We start from the raw sequence: 13,269 nt of genomic DNA, 5'->3' as shown, positions 1-13,269 counted from the left end.
CCAGACCCTAACACAGTGCAAGGGCCGGGCTTGCCCCAGAAACACCCCAGGGCCCTGCCCCTTCATGCCATATGTACCAAGATAGCAAGTGAGAGGGGGACAGAGTCTTGCATTCCTAGCCCTGGCCCTGATCCAGGTGTGAGGCAAGCAGGTTTAGCCCAGTAGAATCCAAGTGTGGGGGAATCCGGGTGTGGGGTGAGAGGATTCTGTGTGGGGCAGTCTGGGTTTGGGTGGTTGGAGAGAGAGATATGGATGCAGAGGCTCTATGGGGGGTTCCTGGTGCTGGGGGAATGGGACTCTACAGGGGGATCCAGGTGAAGGTGGTTGGGGCTCAGCAGGTTGATCTGGGTGCAGGGTGGGGGTCCAGATGCAGGGGGGAGGGGCTTGGCAGGGGTCGGTTGCAGGGAGGGAGGATCACCGTGGTGGGGGTTCTGGTGCAGGAGACTGAGGCGTTTCGGGGGGAGTGGGGCGCTCTGGATATGGGGGGTCCGGATGCATGGGGGTTGGGTGGACCAGGGAGCACCTGTGACCCCTCCCACCATGGCTGAGGTGCGATGGGGGCAGGAAGCGCAGGATGGAGTACAGAGCTTCCTGCAGCGTGGGGAGGTTTCTGGGAGTGGGTCTGACTCAATCCTTGCTGCTCTCTGCAGGGGAAGAGGAAGTCCTATCCTCCCCTACCCAGCTGGTGGTAGGAGCCACCAGCAGTGACGCAAAATTCCCCCAGGAGTAACTGTCGTATTTAAGTACTGATCACTATGCTATTCACAAATGGTATGATATAATGGTTACGTTTCCTTTCCAGTTAAGTGACGCCATTAGCATTATTGGCAGGGAAGACTTCCCTCAGAAATGGCCAGACCTGCTGACCGAAATGGTGAATCGTTTTCAGAGTGGAGATTTTCATGTCATTAATGGAGTCCTTCGCACTGCACACTCGTTATTTAAAAGGTATTAACGTATAAGTGTGTGGATTCCAGAATTTCTACTAAAATGCACGTACCTCTGCTTATTAAATTGAATTTTGTGGTTGTGTTAATCATTTGTGGCTTCTAATTGAAGTTACTGACTTTATAATGATTAGTAGCTTTATTTAAGTGGTTATTGAATTTCATACCTTACATGGACAGTTTTAACTGTAGCATTTAGTTCTTGCATTTGCTTGACTTGACTTGTCTCAAGGTTCAGAGTTCCTTATAAATAATTAGATGCAAGTTAAATTGGAATGAAGTGCTATTACCATTTTTTTTCCCTGCCTCTCCCTTTGTTTGCCAGATACCGCCATGAGTTTAAATCAAATGAACTGTGGACAGAAATCAAACTTGTCCTTGATGCCTTTGCACAGCCCTTGACAAATCTCTTTAAGGTACAGCATTATTTCTGAGAGTTGTTTGATCTTCTTTTAGGGATGATTTAACACTTTAAATTGACCTACTTGTGAATTCTTATGGAGTGCAAGTTATTTAGAAAGAGAAACATACTAAATTTTAAACTGAAACCAGGATGACAGAACTAAAATCATCAGTTCTCTGAATGTGCTGTCAATAAAATTGTAACATTACATGGCATTTGCAATACACCCAATACATTTCTGTTCATGTTTCCTATTAATCCTTTCTTCTTTTCTAGGCCACCATTGAACTTTGCAGTACCCATGCAAATGATGCCAGTGCTTTGAAGGTTCTCTTCTCTTCTCTAATTCAGATTGCAAAATTGTTCTACAGTTTAAATTTTCAGGTGAATCTAAATTTATTGTTCCGAATTATTGGGTCTGCTCTGAAAGAGCCAGAGTTGTTATGCTTTAAGCTGTTATGCTTTTTGCTGTAGAATCAATTTAAGGTCCCCTCTGGCGCATGTTATCTGGTCAAGGTAAAAAGCAGTAACCTGTGCCTACGCTAGGGAATAGGCAGAGCTTGAGACTGACTAACACGTTTGCTAACCTATAGTTAATTTTAGTCTCTCTTCCTGATCTAGTTAAACTCTAAGTAGCAGATCAGAGGGGCAAAAATACAAGGGTAGCTAGTTACAGATGAATTGCAAAAGACTCTTAAAAACAAAAACCCTGAATTTGTGGACACTCTGCTTCTTCATGATGCATAAAGGAGCCTGAAAAGCTTTTGTTGCTTATTGTAAGGTGAACAATAATGAAAATGATCGAGAATGTCAATTTTGTCCTTTTCTGGTTTTGTAGGAGTGTTCAACCTTAATTATAAGAGCAGTGGTAGTGGTAAAGGTTCAGTGGACATAGTTTGACACTTGGGAAACAATTTTGCATGTATAATAAGGGTTGACAGAAAACAGTTATAAACAGTCTCAAGCAAATCAAATGAGAAGGGATTTTATTAACTTTCAGAGTAACAGCTGTGTTAGTCTGTATTCGCAAAAAGAAAAGGAATACTTGTGGCACCTTAGAGACTAACCAATTTATTTGAGCATAAGCTTTCATGAGCTACAGCTCACGAAAGCTTATGCTCAAATAAATTGGTTAGTCTCTAAGGTGCCACAAGTACTCCTTTTCTTTTTATTAACTTCAAGTTTGATAGCAGCATAATTTCACTATTTTTTTTATTGCCACAGAATCACTAAGATATAAAACAAGCATATCTGTGTTTAAAAACATGCTAAAAGCAAACTTTTAGACTCTCTATACTATGCAAAGCACCCATGTGAGTCCAGGCCCTTGAAGTGTGATAAATTTACCCCTTAGACTGTTGGAGTCTACTCCTGTTTCCTTCGTTTGGACTGAAGAGTAGGATTGAGCAAAAGGGGTGGCCTGTGCTTTTGTGTTTGGAGGCTAAGGGGGCAAGAGGAGTGAGGGTGTCTTTAGTTAGGACAAAAAGGACCATGAATCGCCTCTCCCCCACCATCTTCAGAGAGGAAAATCCCTCACGGCTCCCAACATCCCCTGAAGTGGATTCTGCAAACAAATAATAGAGATAGAAGCTATAGTGTGAAGTGTCTATGCCAGGGTCTTGCATTATTTCCTATGTCCTTGTCCATCTTCCTTTTTGATAAAATAAATTGTTAATGAACAGTGGACAGTAACTGTATAAAGCTACCAAACTAATATAACCAGGAATGAACTTAAAATGTGCATTTCTTTCATACTTTTTTCCCCTCACAGGATCTTCCTGAGTTTTTTGAAGATCACATGGAAACCTGGATGACAAATTTTCATAGTCTTTTAACTTTAGATAACAAACTTTTACAGACTGATGTAAGTATTCCATAAAATTTGCCTCTGTTCAAATGTTTGCAGAGAGAGGGAGTGACTAAGGGCTTGTCTACACTGGCAATGTTAAAGCGCTGCTGCGGTTTAATGTGGCTTGTGTAGTTGCTGCACAGTGCTGGGAGAGACCTATTGATAGACCTATCCTCTGTGAACTTATCTAATTCTTTTTTGAACTCTGTTATAGTTTTGGCCTTTGCAAGATCCCCTGGCAATAAGTTCCACAGGTTGACTGTGTGTTGTGTGAAGAAGTACTTCCTTTTTTGTTTTAAACCTGCTGCCTATTAATTTCATTGGGTGACCCCCTAGTTTGTGTTATGTGAAGGGAATAAATAACACTTCCGTGTTCACTTTCTCCACACCAGTCGTGATTTTATAGACCTCGATCATGTCCCCCTTTAGTCGCCTCTTTTTCCAAGCTGAACAGTCAGTCTTTTTAATCTCTCCTCAGATGGAAACTGCTCCATACCCCAATCATTTTTTGTTACCCTTCTCTGTATTTTTTCCAATTCTAATATATCTTTTTTGAGATGGGGCAACCAGAACTGCACACAGTATTCAAGGTGTTGGGCATACCATGGATTTATATAGTAACATAATGCTTTTATGTCTGATCTATCTCTTTCCTAATCGTTCTTAACATTCTGTTAGCTTGTATGTCTGCTGCTGCACATTGTTGATAGTTCTCTGAAAACATCTGCTCAATGACGCCAAGATCTTTCTTAAGTGGTAACAGCTAAATTAGACCCCATCATCTTGTCTGTATAATTGGGATTATATTTTCCAATATAAATTACTTCGCATTTATCAGAACTGAATTTTGTCTGCCATTTTGTTGCCCAGTTTTCTGAAATCTCTCCAACTCTTCATAGACAGCTTTAGGCTTAACTATGTTGGGTAATTTTGTATTGTCTGCAAACTTTGCAACCTCACTGTTCACCCTCTTTTCCAGATCATTTACGAATATGTTAAACAGCACTGGTCCCTGTCCAGATCCTTGAGGGACCTTGTTATTTACTTCTCTCCATTGTGAGAACTGACCGTTTATTCCTATATTTCCTTATATTTAGAATTGTGAAACACCAGTGCAACAACATTATAAAATAATTCCCTCTTTTTTTTGTTTGTTTTGGAAGCTGACTGTTCACTAGTATTGAAATTTGCGTGTTTGAGTTTTTAGTTATGTTTTATATGAGGATGAAGAGGAAGCTGGATTATTGGAGCTACTGAAATCCCAAATTTGTGATAATGCTGCTTTGTATGCTCAAAAATACGATGAAGAATTCCAGCCTTACCTGCCTCGTTTTGTCACAGCGATCTGGAATTTGTTGGTCACAACAGGCCAGGAAGTTAAATATGACTTGGTAAGTTGTTATATATTTCCATCCAGTTTTAGAATGAACAGTTCAGTTGTGCTAAAAATGGGTCTGTTTTATCTTCTAGTTGGTAAGCAATGCAATCCAGTTTCTGGCCTCAGTTTGTGAGAGACCACATTATAAACATCTGTTTGAAGATCAGAATACCCTGACAAGCATCTGTGAAAAAGTTATTGTTCCCAACATGGAATTTAGAGGTAATTAATTTTTTTTTCTTTAAGGCATGTTAGTAGCGACTATGACCAGTAAAGGATAACTTTGAGTATAGTGGTGGTTTTGTTAATAACGTAAAGGCTGCACGATTGGGCCCTATGCACCCTTGCAGAAGAATCAAACCAAATCTCTCCAATAGTATGCTAATCTGTTGAGTTGCTGTGGAAATGATCAAGTAGGAAAATTCAATTTGGGAAGGAATGATGGCAGTTCTTTCTCTTGGAATTTCAAATTGAGCGATTACTTTGAATTTTTAAACTTATTAGAGCGAACACCAGAATAATTCAGGCAGTGTAACGAGGTGGAGCATGGAGAATTTACCCCATCAAGCTTGAGTGGTTCATCTGTCTGGCTCATCTGAATCATTTTGATCCTGGTGCCAGCAAGACTTAACTTGTAACGAAAATTTATTGCAGCAATTGGAAACTTCCTTTTTTTCTAGTGCATGAGTTTGAAAGCCTCTTGGTTCAAATACACTTAAAATATATTGAATGTGCCCCATCTTTTCTACATCCAATGTACAACAGCTCATGAACGTGAAAGAAAAGGAGTTACATTTGTCAGTTAAAGCTCATTGTGTCACTTGTTAAGTATCAAGGCCAATATGCTGCGTAGTAGCTCACGAGATTTCTTAATCCCATTAATTTCACAAAACACTGTTAAACCATAGATGTTGACACAAATTATCTCAATTCTTTGCCAAGAACCAAACAAACAAGTGAGTTCTCATTAGTGTATCTCATAAATGATCTATTTTCTCTGCAGCTGCTGATGAAGAAGCTTTTGAAGATAATTCTGAAGAATATATAAGAAGGGATTTGGAAGGATCTGGTAATGCACATATATACTGGAAATATTTTACATTTTTAAACATAATGCCAAAGAACTGAAGTAGTTTACTGAAGTTTATATATCTTTATTTTTACATTTGGAGAAGGTCCTTTCCAAAATCAATTCTAAAGAGTCTTTATCCAAATCTTGAGAAAGTTGACCATCATGCAAAATAACATTGATCAGTTTTCTTTTTAAACTAATAGGAAAGAGAGTGGATAAAAATCTGTGTTGCAACTGAAAGACATAGCAGAGTTTAAATACTACCACTCTTATCTGGAATTAGCCACACTTCAGATGTACAACAATAATATTACCTAGTTCTTATGGAGTGCTTTTCAGCCTTTGATCTCAAAATGCCTCACTTTACAGTTGGGGAACTGGCCTAGAGGTGAAGTGTCTTGCCCAAGGTCACCTTAAAGGTCCGTGGCAGAGCCAGACATAGAGCCCAGGTCTTCTGAGCTCTTATCTACTGGGCAACTCTGCCTCCGCTATTGGCATTTATTCATGATGATCCTGAAGTTCAATGACATAATAGGCGGCGGTGGTGTAGCCGTGTTGGTCCCAGGACTGTAGAGAGACTTCTTATGACCTAGTATATCACTCTTATTGAATTTAGGCAATTGGTTACATTTTATATGAACTTTGAGGCTACTTGGGATGCTAGGAAGACAGCCTGTTGCATCTGAATCTGGTTCTGATTTCCCTTACCTTAGTTATATTTTGTTGGAAATTAGTTGGGCAAAAAGACTGCAAACAGTTATGGAAAGTAGGGTGTTACTTGGTACTTGTGTTAGCCTGTTGGAAACCTTACATTTTTAATCCATTTTTTAAAAGCTCATTCCATATCTTGAGTTTTGTCTAGAATAAGCTCTAGTGCATACATTTTCTCTTTGGAAACGAAAAGAACATTTTACAAAATTGTTATGCAAATTTACTAGCCAAGGCACTTTATTGTAAGGGTAAAGAGAAAATTACGATAAAGAAAACTCCTTGGATGCCTGTCAAAAAATTTTCATTAGGCAGTAAATCTGGAGTGCATGCTATCAGCAGTGTTACATATCTTTGCCTATATCCTAGAATATTGTTTAACACTGTTAATCTACTGCTTAAATTTTATGCATGAATTTAAACTTATCCATTCTATGTTCATAACAGTAAATAAAATATTTAACTTAATACTGTACATGGCAATAGTTGTTGGTAGTCAGTATAAACTATATTAGGTAGGAATGTGACCTAGATCCATTCATTCTTTCATATACAAATCTTTTTATTTATTTTTTTACACAGATATTGATACCAGACGCAGAGCAGCCTGTGATCTAGTACGAGGCTTATGCAAGTTTTTTGAAGGACCTGTAACAGGGATCTTTTCTGGCTATGTTAATTCCATGCTGCAAGAATATGCAAAGAATCCATCTGTCAACTGGAAGCATAAAGATGCAGCCATTTACCTTGTAACATCTTTGGCATCCAAAGCTCAGACACAGAAGGTACTTTTACATGCCTTTCGTTTTAAACCATAATGTAGCTATACAGACATCAGAGTTTAAGACACTAGGGGACCACTGGATTATCTGACCCCCTATGTATCACAGACTGCTACCGTCACCCAGCACTTGCACATTAAACTCAAGGACCAAAATGAGACCAAACTATTATGTACCAGAGGTTGATTGAGTTTGTTACATGGTATATACTGGCAATAAATTCATTGAAGGGAATGACATTACACCAGTTTAAAATTGGTGATCAAAATTTAGCCCACAGTATATGAATTAGAATGGCCTTAAGAGAGACTAATAAAATTGTCTGGAATCAAGCATAGTAAAAAATGTTATTCCCTCTTGCTTCCCTCTTGCTGTTCTGCCAGAGAACCCCAATTCTGCCCCAAACTCTCTTGCTTTCCAGTTGTGAGCATCTGAAGAGCAGTGCTCAGTTATGATACATTAGGTGGTTGTGATATAGAGAAGTCTTACAAGGATTACGAAACTGCCGTGAAACACTTCTCCACTTGATTTCACCTCTATATTGGGGCAATTAAGACATTAATCTACAGTAGCATCCATTTTACCTCTCCTACCTCATTTAGTGGTTAACACTGTCATTTATGTTACTTGGCACACTCGGTTGGCAAACATTAACTAATCCACAAACCCCTTTTGTTCAGTAGATATAATTCCCTATATACAGATTGAAAAACTGACGCAGTGAGCTTAATTGACTTGCCCAAACCTAGAGAAGGAGTCATTGTCAAAGCCAGACTTAGAAATCAGGAGTTCTTACCTCCATTTCTGTGCAACAGACCACATCTCAACAATATTCAAATTAACAGTTTTCTGATGTTTTCTATTTAGTATTTTGGTATTTTGACATAGGATTAGCAAGTGTAATAAGTACTTTCTCAATTCAGGGCCTATTTTATGTTGAGCTTTTAGCATTGCAGCTAGAAACTGGATGCTAAAACAAATGTGTGCAGAATAATTGGAGAGGATGTTCTGAATGAGAGTACCTGTGTAGCACCTAGACTGTGGTGATTTAGCACTTTATAAATAACTAGATAAATTTGGGTGCCTTCTGTAAAACCACTTGGAAATACATTAAAAAAAAAAAAAGATAAATGTTGATGTCTAAAGATTTTTCTGATTTTTCTTTTTTCTAGCATGGAATAACACAAGCCAATGAACTTGTAAATCTGACAGAATTCTTTGTGAATCATATTCAACCCGACTTAAAGTCTGCTAATGGTAAGCAGGGTTACGTATGGCATAATGCTCCTTTTGTAGCATACCTAAAACCTCTTTGGTGGCCATTAACTTTTAGTGATGGTTTTTAAGAGTAACAATGCTGATGGCTTTCCTGCAGTGTATACCCACCCATTTTTGAGTAAGGTAGCAAAGTCAAAAGTTTGGTTATAGGAGACTGAATGTTTTGTATTCTGCTCCAGCCGTTCATTCTATGGAAGTATTTGGTGGGGATGAGGATGGGAGGTTTTTTATATTCCCTCGCCATTTGATCCATGATAGAATGCTGTCTTCATCCTAGAAATACAGTTAACTATTCATGTACCAACTACCTTAAATTTTTTTTTGGAGGTACTTCTTTAAACTGTGTCACGAGGTTACCTTGATCAGTTCCATGGCCTACCATCAGTGTAGTGGCTACTGCCATGTCATGTTATAGGTCAGGGCTATGAATAACTCACCATACTAACTCAAAATCCAGAGTTTAACATATCTGATTGTAAAGTTATAAAAAGCAAAATCGAAGCTAATGTGGAGAGAGCCACTAAATTCTTACAGCTGCTACGTGCTGTGCAAGTTCTTCTGCAGCAATGTCCACGCTATACAATTTTGAAAATTGTAGAGCTGCTGTCAACTCTGTATGTAATTTTATGTTAAATAATAAACTCCATATACAATAATGCCCAAAAGCTCACTAAACATCCTTTTCCTTTGTAGTGAATGAATTTCCTGTGCTTAAAGCTGATGGCATCAAGTATATCATGATTTTCAGGAACCAAGTAAGTTGCTTTCTTAATCTTCCATTACTAATGTCGTTTAGCTTGCAGTCATTTTATACTTATCAAGCCTAATGAACTAATTTCTACACAACATATAATAAATTACTTCAACAGATATTCAATAACGACATGTTCCATGATAAATTAAATCTGAAGGTGGTATAAAAAGCTTGTTAATGTTCAGTTACTGATGGATTAGTGAACATTTAGGATTTCTATTCCACTCGTAAGCTTCCATGGTGCACGGAGAAATGAAGTGACTTTTAGCTGGGGCTTGCCCAGTGGCCTTTGTCATGACATCTGTTGTTACAGGAAGTACAATAATTTTCCCCCCCTCTCCTTTGACTTTTGAGATGTAGCAAGAGAAGACGTTAGGTCTTTCAGTTTTATAGTCTATTTTTACTAAGCTTTTCAAATCACAGCTATGTATTATTTCAGAAGGCAAAAGGGCCTGATTCCACACCATTGGAATCAGTATGACTTTTTTTTTTTAATTGACTGTAGTGGGAGCAGGATTGGGCCCCAAAATCAAATCAGAGGGCCTGATTCTGCTACCTTAATCATGTTGAGTAGTACCTTATTCCCCAAGCATTCCTGATCAAATTGATATCATAGGGGATATCAGAGAGCTATTTTTCACTCTAATAATGGGGGAGAAAAGTATTTTAGGTATATCAAATGCTGCTAGAGAAGTCTATAAGAATGATCATCATAAAGACAGTTAAGAGGAGAAAAAATATTGAGATCTTAATTTATAGATTCTTTGCACAATAGGTGAGAGGTTTATCGCAGGAGTCGGTGGGTGAGATTCTGTGGCCTGCATTGTGCAGGAGGTCAGACTAGATGATCATAATGGTCCCTTCTGACCTTAATATTTATGAATCTGTGAATCATACTAAAACACAGAAGAAAGATTATTTTAAAAAATCATACTGATAGGGAGCAATACATAGGTGATGACAGAAACAAGGTAGTAGCCCTCTGGATATCCGGTGGTCAGGGTGTGATGTTAGCTACTGGAGAAGCCTGCCTGAGATTCCTTCTGATTTCCTGCAGAACTTGCAATGTTCCAATGAAATAAATTCTAGGGTGAATGTTTTCTCAAAATACAGGTATCTGATTCTAAAATGTCAATTTTAATATTATATAAATGTCACTATGTTTTTGTAGGTACCCAAAGAACAACTTTTGGTGTCTATCCCTCTCTTAATCAATCATCTTCAAGCAGAAAGTATTGTGGTTCATACTTATGCAGCCCATGCTCTTGAGAGATTGTTTACCATGAGGGGGACTAACAACGCTACACTGTAAGTTTTCAGTGAGAAGTAATTTTACTCTGGGTTTTTATCATTCATGGGGATTTTTTTCTCTTCATATCAGAATATCCTAAGTTGTTCAGAAATTGTGTTTTGAATAAAACACTGAAGCGTTGCAAAACTGTGTTTTCATCTACAGCATTACAGCTGCAGAAATGGTACCATTTGTAGAAGTGCTACTAACAAACCTTTTTAAAGCCCTGACATTTCCTGGCTCATCTGAAAATGAGTATATTATGAAAGGTAAGAAACTCCAGACTTTGCACTGAGAAACTGACTTAATTTGAGGTAAGAAGCTGCTGTAGCTATGGGCCTCAGAAAGCCTGATTTGACACGCCTGATTTATGCAGTTTTTTTAAAAAAGTGGATACACATACTAAATGCAGGTGCTTATTTGTCAGGTTAACATAGCTAATTTTGCCATGGCCCAAATGTGGAACCCCCCAAAATAGTATTTACAGCAGGCTTGTATGTGATAAAAATGTAGCAAGGCCTCAGATGAGGGATGTCCCTCATTCTGAAGGCTAGATGGAAAATATATTAACAGCAGACTTTAAATATACTACTGTCTTGTGGCTAATGCACTGGACTGGGACTCAGAAGATCTGGGTTTAATTCTTGTCTCTGCCACAGATTATGTGATTTGCCCAATATAAATCTCTGTACCCATCTGTAAAATGGGGATAATGATCATTTGCCCAAATCTTTGTCTTGACTATAGATTGTAAACTCTTCAAGACAAGGCCCCTCTCTCTCTCTCTCTCTCTCATCAATCTTAGCTGGGGCCTTTAGGCTCTACTATAATACAAATACAAGATCAAAGGATGTATACATATAACTGGCAAGCTGGTGCATCTTCATGGATGTAAAATTCTTTCTCAATTTATTTACAGCTATCATGAGAAGTTTTTCTCTGCTACAGGAAGCTATAATCCCATATATCCCTTCTCTCATTGCTCAGCTTACACAGAAACTGCTGGCTGTCAGTAAGGTAAACAGAAAGCTATCTGAGCAGAACGTTCTCTTCACTATTAGCTGCTTCTGCTACTTTTTAAGGCAGAAATCTGTTTTGTTTTTCTTAAAAATCATTGATTTTTGTTTTTGTTGCACAATAAATTGCCAATTAAAGTAATAAAAACAGCTTTTTTACATTTGGTAGGAACTCATTCTTCATACCTAACAGTGAAATATCCTCTCTTGTAGACACAGGTTCCTGCAAAGTTTCCCCTCTTTCATTTTGAAATACAAGCTTTATAAATAAGCTTGTAAGTGTATTTATAATACAACAATTATTTTAGTACATGGTTTTGTTTATACACAAACAGCTAGCATATAAATCTAGATTTTTCACGGGTAGTCACATACATCTTAAAACTGTCTATTTTCCTTTATATTGGGGACTTCTCAGGCAGTTGTTTAAATCAATGAAATATGGAGGCTGTAAATGTTATGCATAAAAGAAGAAATTAACCCTTGAAATGTTTAAATCTCTTGATCATTAACAGATTTTTTCAGTTCAAGTTGGACTGCTATACTTCATATAGACAATCCTGTGAAGACTGCAGACCACCTTCAACTGCTAACCAAATAAACTTTTTTTAAAGCCTATGTTTTGCTGTAGAGAATAAAGAGCATTCCGTATAGATAAAACACTGTTACATAACTGAAAAATATTTTATTCTTTTCAGTAGATATTTTCCCCATGCTGTTTCTACTTTTAGATTTGTTTGGTTTGTCTAGTTACGAAAACTGTATTTGTATATTTCCAAAACTGATAAAAACTTAGAAAACAAATATTAGTGGATCTTGCTGTTTTATCACACAGCATCAATGGAATTACTGTTTGTCAGAAAAATATAGCAAAATGCCCTTATTCTTTGACTAAAATTAGATTAATGCTGCTTCAGATTTCTATTTAAGTATAAGTTACATTATGTTAAATAAGTGACTTGGCTCAAAGTCTAAGTTGATTGTTTATTCATAACTTGTTTTTAGAACCCAAGCAAACCTCACTTTAACCATTACATGTTTGAATCAATATGCTTATCGATAAGGATAACTTGCAAAGCAAACCCTGCTGCTGTTGGAAGCTTCGAAGAGGCTTTGTTTATGGTGTTTACTGAGATATTACAGAATGACGTGCAAGGTAACTAAAAGCAATTAGTAGCTGTCTGTGTTCTCATCCTGTGTTGTAATATATAAGATTTACTGTGCAATGACTTACTGCATTAACAAATATATATAGTAATTCTGAGTTATGTATTATATCTACAGTCCCAAAACATTTTATTTATAAAATACAGTATCCCAACATCTCCTTGTTCATAAAGGACGTGCCAACTGAAAATTTAACCAATTTTTAAAAAATCAATTAAGTTACAACTAGGGCTGTGGATTAATTGCAGTTAACTCACGCGATTAACTAAAAAAAATAATCGCAGTTTTAATTGTAGTGTTAAAAAAAATTGAAATAAAATATTTTAGGTGTTTTTCTACATATTCATATATACTGTATTCTGTGTTGTAATTGAAATCAAAGGGTATATTTTTATTACAAATATTTGCACTGTAAAAATGATAGAAGAAATAGTATTTTTCAGTTCACCTCATACAAGTACTGTAGTGCAATCTCTTTGTCGTGAAAGAGAAACTTACAAATGTAAATTTTTTTTTTGGTAACATAACTGGACTCAAAAACAAAACAATGTAAAATTTCAGCACCTACAAGTCCACTCAGTCCTACTTCTTGTTCAGCCAATCGCTACAGGAGTTAATGCTGTC

The 13,269-nt window shown here is 37.4% G+C and overlaps 1 protein-coding gene across 2 annotated transcripts in view; it reads left to right on the top strand.

Annotated features, from left to right (window-relative positions):
• CSE1L (chromosome segregation 1 like) overlaps positions 1–13,269 on the top strand; it is a 34,480-nt gene that overhangs the window by 13,716 nt on the left and 7,495 nt on the right. For both annotated transcript variants that reach the window (XM_037915570.2, XM_043527449.1), the window contains exons 5-18: positions 803–948; positions 1,273–1,363; positions 1,627–1,734; positions 3,122–3,214; positions 4,423–4,590; positions 4,670–4,799; positions 5,581–5,646; positions 6,940–7,142; positions 8,312–8,396; positions 9,111–9,172; positions 10,343–10,479; positions 10,628–10,731; positions 11,382–11,479; positions 12,484–12,634. In XM_037915570.2, the coding sequence (XP_037771498.1) occupies positions 803–948; positions 1,273–1,363; positions 1,627–1,734; positions 3,122–3,214; positions 4,423–4,590; positions 4,670–4,799; positions 5,581–5,646; positions 6,940–7,142; positions 8,312–8,396; positions 9,111–9,172; positions 10,343–10,479; positions 10,628–10,731; positions 11,382–11,479; positions 12,484–12,634 (1,642 nt within the window). The remainder of the gene's footprint in view (positions 1–802; positions 949–1,272; positions 1,364–1,626; positions 1,735–3,121; positions 3,215–4,422; positions 4,591–4,669; positions 4,800–5,580; positions 5,647–6,939; positions 7,143–8,311; positions 8,397–9,110; positions 9,173–10,342; positions 10,480–10,627; positions 10,732–11,381; positions 11,480–12,483; positions 12,635–13,269) is intronic.

Source organism: Chelonia mydas, chromosome 13 (genome assembly GCF_015237465.2).
Source record: "Chelonia mydas isolate rCheMyd1 chromosome 13, rCheMyd1.pri.v2, whole genome shotgun sequence".
Classification (NCBI taxonomy): Eukaryota; Metazoa; Chordata; order Testudines; family Cheloniidae; genus Chelonia; species Chelonia mydas.
Note: the sequence above shows the minus strand (reverse complement) of the source record. Positions and strands in the feature narration are given on the sequence as shown.